Raw genomic sequence first — 17172 nt, forward strand, 5'->3', positions numbered from 1 at the left:
CAAGAGTCCTCCAATTTGGGCTTAATTACAGAATCTTGAAGTCCAATCAGCTCATTGAAGGCACACTGTACCTCCAGTGTTCATGTATTTTGTGATGAAAGTCCTGAGGTGCAGAATAACCCCGATAAGGTCTGGGTAATGGTAATGTGAGTAATTGTGTCACATATGACACAGCTATCACATACAAAAGCCAGCTGCCTATAATGGGTACGTTGATTTGTATTCCATAGGGGTATCATGAAGAAGAAAAAGAGGACTGCAGGTGCTAGAAATCAGAGTCAAAAAGTGTGGCACTGGAAAAGCACAGCAGGTCAGGCAGCATCCGTGGAGCAGAAGAATTAATGTTTCAGGGTATAAGCTCTTCATCAGAAATGTGGAGGGGGAGAGGCTGAAAGAGAAATAAGAGGGTAGGGGTGGCGCTAGGGGAAGGTAGTTGGGAAGGCGATAGGTAGATGGAGGTGGGGGCTTGATGATGGTAGGTTGGAGGAGAGGATGGAGTCGATAGATGGGAAGGGAGATGAAAGGAATGACATTTCAAGAGGGTGGTGCCAAGTTGAAGGGTTGGATTTGGGATGAGGTGGGGGAAGGGGAGATGAGAAAACTGGTGAAATTGACATTGATGCCGTCTGGTTGCAACATCCCAAGGTGGAAGATGAGGCATTATTCCTCCGGGCATCGGGTGGCTTGGATTTGGCAGTGGAAGAGGCACAGGATTTGCATGTTCTTGATGGAGTGGGAGGTGGAGTTGAAATGATCAGCCACAGGGCAGTGGGTTGTTTGGTGTGTGTATCCCAGAGGTATTCCCTGAAACATTTTGCGAGTTGGCATTATGTCTCCCCAGTGTAGATGAGACCACATCGAGAGCAATGAACACAGGAGGTAAAGTATTTGGCTGTGCAGGAACATCTCTGTCGGATGCGGAAGGATCCTTCGGGGCCTTAGACAGTGGTCAGGGGAGAGATGTGGGCGCAGATTTTTACACCTTTTGCAGCGGCAAGGGAAGGTACCAGGACTGGAGAAAGGGTTGGTGGGGAGGGGCATGGATGTAATGAGGGAGTTGGGGAGGGAACGGTCTCTGCGGAATGCTGATAGGGATAGGGAGGGCAAAGAAATCCCTGGTGATGGGGTCTGATTGCCAGTGAAGGGGATGAAACACCTGGAAGAAATGATTGAATGTTCAGGGTGATGGCCAAGAAGTGAGGTCAATGGACTGGCAGAACAGGATGAAAGTGTAGAAAATAAGAAAGCACAGTGGAAATACTGGAATTGAGGCTGGAAGTGCCCCGTTTCAAAACCAGTTGAATGTTAGAGAAAGAGCTTCCAGTACTGCAAAAGGGCAGGTCATGCAGCTGTAATCTAAACAGACATAAAAGTCAAAGTCCACAACACTTTGGACAAAAGAATATGGACCGAAGAGTAGTTTGGTAAAAGAGCTAGAAACCAAACTTTTCATTATGAAGTTTTGGTGGCTAATAACAAGCTTTAAGATACACTAATGAGAGAAATATAACAAACAAAGGAAAGAGAATTTGATAATTGGAACAAATTTGGAGTTATTTCTGAAGTACTCACTAAGTGTCAACCAAATTTGTCACTTTAGTGGATTTGTGCTAAACAGTTGTTTATAGGTTAGACCTAGAAGACTTAAAGCAAGGTTAGTTGCTAGTAAAGCAACTGAGTGATGCAAAGTTAGTGTGGATTGGAAAGTCCACAACTGGAAAAGCAACCTCAAATATTTTAGTTCTTTTGACCACAGACATATTCATGGGAGTTTAGGACAATCAACAAGGAAGTCACAATTCTGTGGGACTTCACCTTTCAAAGCAAAGTGTTTCTGAAACTGCCCAAGACGCAGCAGAGGCAGAAGGAATACAGTGGAATCTGAGTACATGCATCTTTAATCTGGTGCTTTCCAAATGTGGAATTTCTCAATGAAGTATGTACTATGAATAAAATAGATGTGTTGCAATGTAGTATAAAGGATAACACTTGTAATTATGTTTTCTTATGGGGTGGTGTTGAGGAATTGAAAAATGTTTTACTAAAAAGAGTGGAAATTACAATTGGGAGTCAGCTTGCAGAATTCTAAATGTATTTCTTTAAATAGTAAGCAAATAAGGTATAGCATAACTAAAAATCAACAATTCCATTTAAAGAGTATTATTTCCATTCTATTAAATCATGCCATGGCATCACATAAACAAAAGAATCAAAAATTACAAAGCTTGGTGGTCATATATTCATTAAAGTGATTGTGCAGTCAGATTAGATTAGATGCTGATTTTTTTTAAAATTTAAGGACAAATACTGTATCTAAAAGGAAACCATCTAGATAAATGTGTCCTCTAGTCCCTATGCTTAAGTGACAGGAAGAATATTAAGCTCATTAGTTATGCTTGACATGCTAACCTTCTGGTGAAGCAGATTTCATAATGTTTCTGATACATGAGAGTGGGAAATCTCCTTTCAGATTGAGAGCTAAGAAAATAAGAAGGGTTGCCAAAATAATGGCTGTTGTGAAGCTTGTATCAGTCACACATTTTAAGTTTGATTTTGTACAGTTGAAGTACTGAAGCTGGGAATGTCATCAAAATAATTGTTTCTTGTAAAATAATGCACATTCTCTTAAAGTGTGAGAAAAGTTTGAGGTTTCATTTTGTAGGCTTGAAGCAAATTCTGGAAAAAAAATTAAAACTCTACAATCAAAAGGGTGTATCAACAGCTTGATTGCTTCAGAAAAATAAATGCCCTGTCAAGAAATTGTTAGGGAACCTAGAGCAATGGTCTCTTGCAATGTAATGCTTTGTGCATAATATGGAAGTTTGTGATTCAGTCTGTTTTAAAACTTTGGTATAGCTACTGGCTCTCTCATTTCATTCTTGCAATATAAATAGGAGCAGACTGAAATCCTGGTCTTAGTGTTGAGGTACATGTTTACAGTAATACTGCTTAAAGATTGGCTGCAGTTTTAAACTTTACCACTTTGCTTTCTGGAATTTATCACTGAACCTCTAGGAAGTTCCATCAATTTTTAATGCAAAACATCATCTGTCAAATGGTTTAGATTTTCACTTCAGGAAAGGAACAACCTTTGCAGTTCACCTTGCACCAGTTCACACAGACTTCAGTGAGATTTTCAGCAGACGTTTGAGCTAATTCTATATCTGTTTGCAATGACACTGTGACTTCTCTGACAGCAAGTGCAAGCAAGGCTATTCACTGAGTCCGATTGATGAATCAACAGCATCATCACTACCTCCACCACTGGCTTATAGTGACAGCAGTGTGTATCATATACAGATGTCCTGCAGCAGTGCATTAAGGAGCCTTAGAATCATTTTTGAAACCTAGAACTTCTGCAACTAAAGAAAAGGGCAGCAGGCACATGGGAACGCCATCACCTGCAGGTTCCTCTCCAAGCTGCGCATCATCATAACTAGAACCATAATGACATTCTTTCACTCTTGCAATAACAAAAATCTGAAAGTCCCTTCCCTTCCTCATAGCACTTTCGGTGCGCCAAATTGAGATGAATGCCAGCAGTTCAAAAAGGCAGCTCACTACCACCTTCTCAGAAGCAAAGATGAAAACCAAATATATGAAAAAGTTAAGCAAGTGTAAAATAAGTAGATGAAGGAGCAAATAATCAGTGTTGGTTATTTATGTGGATGGAGGCATACGGTTTGTTTCCATGGTGTACAACTGTTTGGTCTAACTAGTCCATGCCAACCATATTCCCAAACTAAACTGGTCCCATGTGCCTGCATTTTCTTGTATCCCTTCAAACCTTTCTGATTCGTTCAAATGTCTTCTAAATGTTGTAATTGTACCTACAGCCACACATGAACCATACTCTGTGTAAACGGTTGCCCCCCCATGTCCTTTTTAAATCTTTCTCCTCTCACATTTAAAAATATGCCCCCTAATTTTGAACTCTCCCATTCGAGGGAAAAAACCCTGCGATTCACCTTATTTATGTCTCCCATGATTTTGTAAACCTCTATACGGTCACCCCTCAACCTCCTACACTCCAGTGAAAAAAGGCCTAATCTGTCCAGCCACCGTTAAAACTCAAACCCTCTGTTCCTGTATATATCTTGGTAAATGTTTTCTGAACCCTCTCCAATTGAATAATGTGTGGTTCATGTGTGGAATGAACTTCCAGAGAAAGTGGTGGATGCAGATACAGTTATAACATTTAAAGTAAATTTAGATAAGAAAATGAATAAGAATTTTTGGAGTGATATAGGCCAAGTGCAGCCAGGTGAGACTAGTTTAATTTGGGATTACAGTTGTCATGGACTGGTTGAACCGAAGGGTTTGTTTCCATGCTGTCTGACTCTGACTTAAACATAAACAGAAATTGATCATTGGGCGTTTGGGGTGGGGTTATGGTGGGGTGGGATGAGATGGGATGGGAAGGGAAAGAGTAAGCGGATCCACAGAGAGAAAGCAATAGGCTTATCAAAGAAACGGATGATAGTACACCAGGGAGAAAGAAAAGCTGATAATTGAAACCACGAGTAGAGTCATAGAGATATACAGCATGGAAACCAATGCTTCAGTCCAACTCATCCATGCTGACCAGATATCTCAACCCAATCTAGTCCCACCTGCTAGCACCTGGCCCAGACCCCTCCAAATCCTTCCTATTCATATACCCATTCAGATGTCTTTTAATTGTTGCAATTGTACTAGCCTCCACCACTTCCTCAGGCAGCCCATTCCATATATGTACCATCTTTTACGTGAAAAAGTTGCCTCTTAGGTCTCTTTTACATATTTCCCCTCTTACCTAAAATCTCTGTCTGCTAGTTCTGGACTCCTGCACCCCAGAGAAAAGACCTTGTCTGTTTACCCTATCCATGACCCTCATTTTTTTTTAGACCTCTATAAGGTCACCCCTCAGCCTCCAATGCTCCAGGGAAAACAACCCCAACCTATTCAGCTCTCCCTGTAGCTCAGATCTTCCAGTCTATTGGCTTATCTGATCAGGATCCTGTTATATTCCCAGGTAACCTTCTTTGCTGTCCACTACACTTCCAATTTTGGTGTCATCTGCAAATGTACTAACTATACCTCTTATGCTCACATCCAAATCATTTATATAAATGACAAAAAGTAGTGGACCCAGCACCAATCCTTGAGGCACTCCACTGGTCACAGGCCTCCAGTCTGAAAAACAACCCTCCACCACCAAGGGTCTTCTGCCTTTGAGCCAGTTCTGTATCCAAATGGCTAGTTCTCCCTGTATTCCATGAGATCTAACCTGGCTCACCATCTCCTATGGGGAACCTTGTCAAACGCCTTACTGAAGTCCATATGGATCACATCTATCACTCTGCCCTCATCAATCCTCTTTGTTACTTCCTCAAAAAACTCTATCAAGTTTGTGAGACATTATTTCTCATGCACAAAGCCATGTTGACTATCCCTAATCAGTCCTTGCCTTTCCAAATACATGTATATCCTGTCCCTCAGGATTCCCTTCAACAATTTGCCCACCACCAACGTCAGGCTCACTGGTCTATAGTTCCCTGGCTTGTCCTTACCACCTTTCTTCAACAGTGGCACCACATTAGCCAACCTCCCAGTCTTTCAGCACTTTACCTGTGACTATCAATAATACAAATATCTCAGCAAGAAGCCCAGCAATCACTTCTGTAGCTTCCCACAGAGTTCTAGGGTACACCTGATCAGGTCCTGGGGATTTATCCACTTCTATGCGTTTCAAGGCATCTAGCACTTCCTCCTCTGTAATATGGACATTTTTCAAGATGTCACCATCCATTTCCCTACATTTTATATCTTCCATGTCCTTTTCCACAGTAAACACTGATGCAAAATACTCTTGTAGTATCTCCCCATCTCCTGCAGCTCCACACAAAGGCTGCCTTGCTGATCTTTGAGGGGCCCTATTCTCTCCCTAGTTACCCTTTTGTCCTTAATGTATTTGTAAAAACCCTTTTGGATTCTCCTTAACTCTTATTTGCCAAAGCTATCTCATGTCCTCTTTTTGCCCCCGACTTCTCTCTTGAGTATACTCCCACTGCCTTTACACTCTTCTAAGGATTCACTCGATCTATCCTGTCTATATCTGACATATGCTTCCTTCTTTATCTGAACCAAACTCTCAATTTCTTTGGTGATCCAGCATTCTCTATACCTACCAGCCTTTCCTTCCATCCTAATATGATTATACTGTCTCTGGACTTACATTATCTCATTTCTGAAGGCTTCCCATTTTCCAGTTGTTCCCTTTACCTGTGAACATCTGGCCCCAATCAACTTTTGAAAGTTCCTGCCTAATACTGTCAAAATTGGCCTTTCTCCAACTTAGAACTTCAACTCTTAGATCTGGTCTATCTTTTTCCATCACTATTTTAAAGCTAATAGAATTATGGTTGCTCTCCCACTGACCTCAGACACCTGCCCTGCCTTATTTCCCAAGAGGAGGTCAGCTTTTGCACCTTCTCTAGTAGGTACATCCACATACTGAATAAGAAAATTTCGTTGTACACACTTAACAAATTCCTCTCCATCTAAACTCTTAACACAATGGCAGTCCCAGACTATGTTTGGAAAGTTAAAATCCCCTACCATAACCACCCTATTATTCTTATAGATAACTGAGATCTCCTTACAAATGTGTTCCTCAATTTCCTTCTGACTATTAGGGAGTCTATAAAATAATCCCAATAAGGTGATCATCCATTTCTTATTTCTCATTTCCACCCAAATAACTTCCCTGGATGTATTTTCGGGAATATCCTCCCTCAGTACAGCTGTTATGCTATCCCTTATCAAAAACGCCACTCCCCCTCCTCTCTTGCCTCCCTTTCTGTCCTTCCTGTAGCACTTGTATCCTGGAACATTAAGCTGCCAGTCCTCTCCATCCCTGAGCCATGTTTCTGTAATTGCTTTGATATCCCAGTCCCATGTTCCTAACCATGCCATGAGTTCACATGCCTTCCCTGTTAGGCCTCTTACATTGAAATAAATGCAGTTTAATTTATCAGACCTACCTTGTTTTCTGCTTTGTCCCTGCCTGCCCTGACTGTTTGACTTGTCTTTGTTCTCAACTGTACCAGTCTCTTTCCTCACTATCTCCCTGGGTCCCCCCCACCCCCATCTTACAAGCTTAAAGGCCCCTGCCCCCATCAGCTCTAGCAAATCTCCCTGCTAGTATATTAGTCCTCTTCTAATTTAGGTGCAATCCGTCTTTCTTGTACAGGTCACTTCTACCCCAAAAGAGATTCCAATGATCCATAAATGTGAATCCTTCTCCCATACACCAGCTCCTCAGCCATGCAATCATCTGCTCTATCCTCCTATTCCTGCCCTCACGAGCTCTTAGCACCGGGAGTAATCCAGATATTACTACTCTCGAAGACCTTTTTTTTAAAATTCCTGCCTAACCCTCTGTAATCTCCCTTCAAAATCTCAACCTCTTCCCTTCCTATGTTGTTGGTTCCGATGTGTACAATGACCTCCTGCTGGTCCTTCTCCCCCTTGAGAACATTGTGCAGCACAGTGGCTCAGTTGTTAGCACTGCTGCTTCACAGCACTAGGGTCCCAGGTTTGATTCTGGCCTTGGATGACTGTCTGTGTGGAGTTTGCACATTTTCCCCGTGTCTGCGTGGGTTTCTTCTGGGTGCTCCAGTTTCCTCCCACAGTCCAAAGATGTGCAGGTCAGATGAATTGGCCATGCGAAATTGCCCGTAGTGTTAGGTGCATTGGTAAGAGTGAAATGGGTCTGGGTGGGTTACTCTTCGGAGGGTCGGTGTGGACTGGTTGGACCGAAGGGCCTGTTTCCACACTGTAGGGGATCTAATCTAATCTAATCTTTGAAGCATCCTCGATACTGGCATCAGGGAAGCAACATTCCATTCTGATTTTTCGCTGTTGGCCACAGAAATGTCTGTCTGGACCTTGAACTCGAGAGTCCCCTAACACAATCGATCTCTTGGAACCTGACATACCCCTCATTGCATTAAAGCCAGTCTCAATACCAGAAACTTGGCTGTTTGTGCTGAGAATCCATCACCTCCTACATTTTCCAAATCAGCATAGTTTTTGAAATGGGCAATAGCCACAGAAGATTCTTGCACCGCCTGCCTACCCCTCTTACTTTTCCTAGAGTTAACCTATCTATTTGACTGTATCTGCAACTTTTCTCCCTTCCTATAACTGCCATTCATCACACCCCCTTGCTCTTGTAAATTCCTCATTGACTCTAACTGTCGCTCGAACCGTTCCATTCGATTTGATAAGGTTCACAACCAACTGCATTTATTACAGATATAATCCTCAGTAACTTGTTAAACTCTTCCTAAACTCCTACATCTGACAAGAAGAGCATATCACTCTACTGATATGCTTTGCTGCTTCCAATCTGCAGACCCAGAAAATACCACTGTCTTATTGCTCTACAAAATACTGCTCCTGGCTAATTTAATACTTATGGCTTATATTGTTAAGTTTAATCAAGAGACACATCAATGAAACACATAATCAAAAAAGAACCCACTCTATTCACTACTGCAGACTTTCAGCCAGGTCCCAAGGCCACACTTAAACTATTCGCTTATCTGTCTCTGTGCTGTGACCTCTCCCAAACAAGTTCTTCCAAGATCAGTTGTGAATTTCACTGTTTGTTAATTTTCCCAGATGTACTCCGATATCTAACGATATATGAATTCAACATCAAAGGCAGTAACTGTACAGGTTCACTGCTGTGTCACTTTGCAGTGTGGGTCTCTCTCTCTCTCTCTCTCTCTCTCTCTCTCTCTCTCTCTCTCTCTCTCTCTCTCTCTCTCCCTGCACTTACCTCACCATGTGCTTCCTTTATCTGTACCTCTCCTTTTTAAAAGTGCCGTTTGTTTTGACTTTTTTCTTCTCCAAAGTTCCAAAACAATGCAACAGCATATAAAACAGTAACTGCTGCTCTTGGAATTCAAGGAAATCACCTCCAACACCTAAAGTACCTCAAAAAAGGAGCAGTCTGTTATAGCCAGAAATGTTTCCTGTCCTCCATCTTAGATTACCCAGAATGCTGAAAATGGGTTGGCTGTGTTGAAAGAAGCCCATGTCATGATAGAGCCTGGGGTGTGGGGATGGGCAAAAGATGTAGAACAGGGTTTTCAAGTTCTAGAAATGAATTGACAAATAGCTACTCCCGATTTAATTGAGTTGTATCAGGTGCAATATAGATACATTTCTTCCTGTCTGCAAAGAACAGGGTCTTATGTATTAATACATGTTATTTCCAGTCTGTGCAAATGCATCACGTTACAATCCCAACAACTGAACCTAAATTGGTTGTCAGTATAATTCTTTGCACATTCAGGTTTATCCAGCAAGTGTTGTCCCTTCACAGAATCACCTTGCATTGTTGGACACTGTTATGAGTTTTGCAATCGCTGGTTTATTGGGTGCAATTAGTTCTTAGTTTGTTCCAGAAAGATAAAAATATATAATGTTTGATAAGATCACTTGCATTTGTGATATATGGCCTATATAAATGGCATCACAGTAATACTGACATTGCTATAACACAATACTCATTTGTATGATGGACAAATGTCTTCATGCCTTGGAAATGTGTTGCTTATGCACATTGGCAGTGTGAAACAGTTAGCGTCATTTGTTGCTTGAAAATTTGAAAATCTTGCCCTTAAGCTGACATAGACTGGGCACTTTTCGGTACCATCTGCTCGTAAAGCTCTCAAAACTGTCCAACATCCGATGTGATTGTGCGAAAACAGTTGCTATGTAATCCAAAGTAAGCCAACAATTACACTGAAAACCAATTTAGGATTGTCTTGTCAGGCTTTTGTTACATACAATAACATACAGGTAGTTGTTTTTTGCAGGCAGAAATAACAGTTTTGATACCATTATTTGAAGAAAGGTGTAGTTGCATTGGAGGCAGTTCAGAAGAGGTTCTCTAGATCCCAGAGATGAGGAGTTTGTCATATGAGGAGTGATTGAACAGTTTAGGCCTGTACTGTCTGGAATTTTGAAGAATGAGGGGAGATCAAATTGAGGTATTGAAGATGATAAAAGTTATGGATAAAATAGACATGAAGCGAATGCTTCCTCTTGTGGGGCATTCTTGGATGAGAGGTCATAGCTTTAGGATAAATAGTTGCAAATTTAAAACAGTTGAGAAACTACTTCTCCCAAAGGGTTGTGAATCTGTGGAATTCACTACCCCAAAGTGTGGTGGATGCTGGGATAGTGAATAAATTTAAGGAAGAGCTATCCAGCTTTTTAATTGGTAATGAGGTGAAGGGATAGGGAAGAAAGGCTGAAAAATGGGGGTGAGGAGCATATCAGCTATGATCGAATAGTACAGCAGACTTGATGGGCCAAATGGCCTAATTCTGCTGTCATATCTTAGGAATTTAAACTCAACAAAATTGCTGATAAACATTTTGGCTCATTTCTTGCCTTGTTCAATTAAAGTCGACATGCCTGTTTTAAAATTGAAACAAAGCTTTGCAATTATTTACTAGTCTTCAATAACTGGTGCATTCCTAATGGCAACACCTTTACCAAGCACAGTCCACTTATCAACCAATCAACACTGTATTACAGTACAGTGTTGTTTTCACTTCATCATGACACTCACAATGACAATATGATTGCAAGATGAGAAGCTTTGACAAAATATCTCCTTTTTGTCAGCAATACTCAATTTCTCAGAGTCAAAGTTAGGGTTTTACAGATTGGAAAGAGGCCCTTAGCTCATTGTGTTTTGTGTCTGTCATCAATTATAGCACTTGGCTCAAGGCCTTGTTTGCTATGGTGCTTCAAATGTTCATCTGCATCTGATCTTCCAGAAATGTATTAAACTATCAAAAAGCCTTCTGAAATGTGTAGAAAATAAGTAAATTTATTTTGATTTGTTTGGAGGACACTGACATGAATCGAGGTAAACTGTCAAGTTCGATTGGATTTGAAGACTTCATTTGCACTGGGACCTTTGGAATGATCTGGGCTCAGAGACTGATTTAATTGTGTACATTTTGTGTAAAAAATGCTCAGTAAATCTTTGAACGATTTATGTTACTTTTAAGATTATAACTGTACTACCAAACTACATGTCCTGTGTTATAGGGCATAGGAACTCCAGGTTGTTATGGGAGATTTTGTCTTGCAAATAGCATAAGAAGTTTTTTTAGGAGAACAATAAATATTTATAAGTATTAGGATATAAACAATATGAAAATATTACATGAATATACTAACATCCACCTTTGTTGGAACTAAACAAGGTGGTAAGGCATTTTAAGATGTGAGGTGTCTGTTGAAACAATTTCTTGTCCCTAATTAATTTACTTTATCTCAGATTTTGATGCTTTTTGTTTTTGTATAGGCTGTGAAGCACAACTATAATGTTGTATTTCGTGAACCAGATACCTGGTGGAAGTTTAAACCATGGGAGCTTGAAAGGTGAAGTTAGTTTTTTTTTCTGTCTTGTTAGCTAACTCTCTAATTAGTTTGTCATGATGCATAATTCCAACAACATTAACTTGTAGTTATATTCCCAGGATGTTTCTTTTGAACATTATGAAACAAATGTGGTACTGAGCCACATAAGGACATTTTTTGGACGAGGTATGACCATAAGACCATAACTTGGTCGAAGAGTGAGATTTAAGGAGTGACCTTAAAGGGAGAAGCATGATGGAGAGGCTACATGGTATATGGAGGGAATTCCAGAGCTTGAGGCCTAGAGAAAATCAGGCATCGTCACTAACAGAGACACTCAAGTGACCAGAATGAGTTAAGCACAGATACTTCAGAGTTATTGTTTTGGAAGAGTTTAGAGAGGGAGGAGCATGTGTTTGGGAGTGTTCTGAAAAGAAAGGTGAAAATTTTAAAATCAGGGAATCTTTTAACATGAACCCGATGTGGGTCAGCAAACACGACGGTGATATGTCTTCTTGTCTGAAAAAGGATATAGAGCTGAAAATGTGTTGCTGGAAAAGCGCAGCAGGTCCGGCAGCATCCAAGGAACAGGAGAATCGACGTTTCGGGCATAAGCCCTTCTTCAGGAATGCATTCCTGAAGAAGGGCTTATGCCCGAAACGTCGATTCTCCTGTTCCTTGGATGCTGCCTGACCTGCACTTTTCTAGCAACACATTTTCAGCTCTGATCTCCAGCATCTGCAGTCCTCACTTTCTCCCTGAAAAAGGATATAATTGAGGTACCATCCTGGTGTCATGTTTGCAGCTGCAGAAACATCTACATGTTCCTTCTGTAATAGAGTTCCCTATTGTAATTGCTCTCCCACTCTCTTCTCCACCACCTCCCTGTGCAGCTGAGCTACTCTTGGCACCCACTGCCTTCCACTGAGAAACCATGTCCCTTAGCAGTATCCTAAATGGAAAATCTGTCTGAGATGGCCTCCGAGGACTCCAGCACTACCTGCCGCGTGCTTTTTACTCTGTCTCGTGTGCACCCATTCCTTTTCAGCCCGAGATATTCCCTCACTGTATGTGCAGTCCAGAAATATTGTGGCCCTGCAGATACTCCAGCGACTTCATTCCAGTAGCTGCAACAGAAATCACTTCCTGTGCAAATGATGACCCTGAACCCTGGAAGTGTCCTTGACTTCCCACATTTTGCAGGAGGGGCATTCCACCTGGGCAAGCTGCCTTTTCATGGCTTACTTTTCAGTGACATCTTCTTATTTTCTTCATGTAGTAGAAATAATATTAAATATGTCACTTACCTTCCCTCATCCTTGTATTTAAAAATTCTCAATCTTAAACTAAAGACCAATTTTTACTTTAAAGGTAAGACAGTAGAAATATCAATCTGGTCTTAATTGTGCTGAGGCTGCCACTCATCCAGTACTTCGTTCCAAAAGCCACAACAGAGCATGGCAGAACCGCACTATTAGAAGGCAGGGTGGGCCACCGGCAAGAAGAGTTTTGGATTGTAAAAGGGGATAGTTGACAAGAGGATTTTGGCAGCAGCAGCAGCAGAGAGAGAAGCATTTAGTATTGCAGTTGGTTATAAACTGTCTTAGTAATAGAGAGTACCCAAGGTTTGAAGCTTTGTACTGGGTTGAGCAGAATGCTGATCTTCCTAATGCTAAGGTTCAACTTGAGTGAAGGGATGGAATTAGTAACAGTGGAGTGTGGTTTATGGTGAAAACCAAGATTGTTTGCTTCAATGTCTCTGAATTTGAGCTTTAAGAAGTTGAGATACATTAAAGACTAAATGTTGGATCAGCAGTCTCTCAGCAGAGAGGTGAGGGGCAAATTTGGGTGTCACATCTAGTCCACGCATTGAATGTAGCCCATGTCTGCTAAAGATGTAACCAAGGGATACCAGGTAGATGAGGGAAAAGGGATACTTTGGTGACTCTTGACTCAGAGATCTTATCTGCCAACTTTTCTCAACTTTTACATTGATAATGGTTAGACATTCCTAGCTTTCTGTGTTAAGAAAGATTGAAAAAAAGTAGTACAATATTCTTGTAAATCCACAAGTATCCATCAATCATGAGTAAAAGTTTATGTCCAACACTTTTTAGGTGCCAGTTTTTGTGTGTAATGCCAAATTCTAATTAAAATATCTTTAAATGCATTGAAGGGAAAGAAGCTAATTTCCTGTATCTTTGACCTTGCAGTTCTCTAGTCTCGCCAAAATGTGTCTGAGCAGATTTTTAAAGAAACTTTCAGTGCAAAGAGTGTTAGCACTTGACCTTGTGATGTATATATTTATACTTATTCCCTTAGGGAGTTCCTGACAAGTTGTCTTAAAAAGGTAAGTTGGTTCATGAATAATTTTCACAGCTGTGCTTCAGACTGTTCATGAGAAATGCTACAGGATGTGACCTGTAATATACATCGGCTATATTTCACGATTGTGCATTAATTGCAAAATCTAATAAGATTGGCTGGATAGATTTGCCCCACAACTCCTAGAATCTGTCCATCTATGGAGCAATTTCTTCTTGTACATTCATCCTGTGGATTTTTATGGCCCTATTTGAACTTCACAAACACTGCCGCTTTCCATATCTGTGGCATTCCCTGTGTCTGCAGCTAGGGGGAGGTAGTGGTAATGGCAGTGGACCAGTAATCCACAGGAAGAAGGGCTCCTGAAGAAGGGCTCATGCCCGAAACGTCGATTCTCCTGTTCCTTGGATGCTGCCTGACCTGCTGCGCTTTTCCAGCAACACACTTTCAGCTCTGATCTCCAGCATCTGCAGTCCTCACTTTCTCCCAGTAATCCACAGGTCCAAGCTATTGCTATGGGGACATGGGTTCAAATTGAATTTAAATTCAATGAATACATTTGTAATTAAAATCCAGCCGCAGTAATTGTGACCATAAGACCATTGTCAACCTTAAAAACCTTACCCAACCCAAGGAAAGAAGTCCTGTATCACAGGCCAGATGGATCCACCAGAGGTGGTGACACCTTGCCTCACATTTAGGAGGGGGTTGCCTTGAAAGTCCATAATATTGATTGTGGACCCCATGAAGTCTCATGGCATTAAGTCAAACCTGGGCAAGGGAACCTCATGTTGGTTATCACCTACTGCCTTTCTCTCATCTCCCACCCCCAGCTTTTCTTACCCCCTTGATGAATCTGTATTCGAGCTATCAGCTGTGTAACTGGTAAGGGAATCAACATGAGAGAAAATCTACTTATGTTCACTGATCTACCTGTTCCACATGCACCTGTGCCATGATAATATTTGTTGGTGTGACCACTGTGTGACCATTATGGAGACCAAGTTTTTGTTTTTGCTCTGAGATAACCTTCCATTGTGTGTCAGTGGTAGCAAAGTTTGTAATCGCTGACCACTGATTAATCCAGTGGTCACATTGTGGGTCTGATGTTACATAACAACCAGGCACAATAGAAAAGACAGATTTCCTTGCCAAAAGGGCATTCTTAATCAGATCTGTTTTTACAGCGATTAACAATGATTTCATGATCACTCACTTTTAATTCCAGATTTATGAAATGAATTCACATTCTGCCATCTGATATGCTGGAATTCAAACCCATTTGGATCTCTGGGTTATCAATCCAGTGATGTTACCAGTCCAGTATCGCCATCAAAGAAGAAGCCAAACCACAACTTAAGCATTAAACACTATTTATTGGCTATGACCCATAACTTAAAGTTGGCTAAATTTTTGATTTGGATTCTCAAGCTGTGAATTCAAGATCCCTATTGCAATCATGACACTACTAAACCGTAAGGAGACCTAGATACATTTGTATGTGTACAAATCCTGGCTGTCAGTCATGGGATCACATAGTCACAATTATAATAGAACATAGAACAATACAGCACAGAACAGGCCCTTCGGCCCTCAATGTTGTGCTGACCCGTGAAGTATTCTCAGCTCATCCCCCTGCACCATCCCATCATCATCCATGTGCTTACCCGAGGATTGTTTAAATCTCCCTAATGTGGCTGAGTTAACTATATTGGCAGGTCGGGCATTCCATGCCCTTACCACTCTGAGTAAAGAACCTGCCTCTGACACCAGTCTTAAATCTATCCCCCCTCAATTTGTAGTTATGCCCCTCATACAAGCTGACATCATCATCCAAGGAAAAAGACTTTCACTGTCTACCCTATCTTGTATGTCACTATCAAATACCCGCTTAGTCGCCGCCTTTCCAAGAGAACAGACCCAAGTCTCTCAGCCTTTCCTCATAATCTCTGAAGTTCTCTTTTTAAAGCTTCCCCCCCCCCCCCCCCCGCCCCCCGTCCCCCGTCCCCCACCCGTCGCTTGTTCTCGTAAGGATATAATTTATACATGTTAAAACATCTTACAATTGAAGAATAGTGGAGCTAAAATATTCTGATCAACATAGAAATGAAGAAAGAGCACTAATCGCTGATCATGGTGTTTTTGGTCAGTAATTCACAACAAGAGAGCATTGAAATATTGATCTGCAGATGGGTCAATTCTACTTTTCCAGCCTTACTTTTGCAAAGCTACCCGGCAACAAGTTTCTGACCTGGTTTAAAAATTCAGAATGTGCTTCTTCCCTGGACCTGAGGTAGTGCCAGTATTTGATATCTACCTGTCAGAATTTGAAGAATCCTCCTCTGGTGCTGCTCCCATTGTGTGATGATTTTATTCTGACTGCCGCTTCTTTTTGCAAGACTATTCTCCCAGTGCACTGTAGTGACTGTCAATTCCCTATTGCCCATGTTTTTTCCTTACTGTCATTTCATTTTAAATATATTGATTCCTCCCTCAGTTTTTCATATTGAGAGGATTGAGAGATGTAGACAATGTGAGTCAAGGAATGAGCTTCCAATAAAAAGTATGTGAGAGTCATAAACTGAGGAAAGTAAACAAATATTGCAAGAGGTTTTCAGAATAATTAGACAGTGGGAAAGAAACCAGTGCTCAGATGCAGCTGTATTTTCAACCTTGTTTAATCTTGTAATTTTGTTGAATTTCTCATTTTGTTAAGATATTAACTAGTTTCTACAAAATTACAGAAGCCATGGAGCATGCAGACCATTTGTGTCACCATTTGCACATCTTGATATGGTCCTTGCCTTGTAACTCAGGCTTTCAGTGTTCTGTATTAAAGCTAAAATTTTGCAAATATTCTTATCTATTTGTTTTAATTTCCAGTAGATAACAAAATTTGTGTTCATGCTCCTGTCTCATCTGGAAAGCCGTTTGTATCCTAAGTAGGTTAAAATTACCTTAGCAGCAATAGGAAAGAAATCTGGGCAAAGTATACAGTAGACTGCTAAGGTCACTGCTTCACAGGTAGAATTTCACCTGAGATTTTAACCAGCTTTTTCTTTTCTTTTTTTGTGATCCAGAGTACACTTTTGAAATTATGCTTATTTATCCTTAGACGTAATATTCATGGGGTGTCGAAGGAGAAAATTAAAGCAATCATAGATCACTATGAGCACCATGTTACAATCAACACTATAATAAAGTCATCCGAACCTAAAATTCCCGAAACAGAAGCTGTAGAACTGTGTTCTACAAGTGCAGCAAGTGGGTAAGTAAAATGTACTAAAATATGTCACCATCATGTGAGTTTTTATTTTCTAGAGAGCATTCTTTCTCCTCCTATATTGTGTCTGAAGCTATCTTGCAAAAAAATCATAAGTGAGTTTAAACTATAACTAAATTATTTGT

The 17172-nt window shown here is 40.8% G+C and overlaps 1 protein-coding gene across 5 annotated transcripts in view; it reads left to right on the top strand.

The window, feature by feature from the left end:
* The window catches only part of n4bp2 (NEDD4 binding protein 2), a 94350-nt gene that overhangs the window by 22131 nt on the left and 55047 nt on the right, over positions 1–17172 (top strand). For all 5 annotated transcript variants that reach the window (XR_011960355.1, XR_011960351.1, XR_011960352.1 and 2 more), the window contains exons 5-6: positions 11384–11460; positions 16880–17032. Coding sequence is in view for 2 of the 5 variants with exons in the window: in XM_072567845.1 (XP_072423946.1) it covers positions 11384–11460; positions 16880–17032 (230 nt within the window). In the remaining 3 variants the exon portion in view is untranslated. The remainder of the gene's footprint in view (positions 1–11383; positions 11461–16879; positions 17033–17172) is intronic.

The sequence above is a fragment of the Chiloscyllium punctatum genome, chromosome 1 (genome assembly GCF_047496795.1).
Source record: "Chiloscyllium punctatum isolate Juve2018m chromosome 1, sChiPun1.3, whole genome shotgun sequence".
NCBI lineage: Eukaryota > Metazoa > Chordata > Chondrichthyes > Orectolobiformes > Hemiscylliidae > Chiloscyllium > Chiloscyllium punctatum.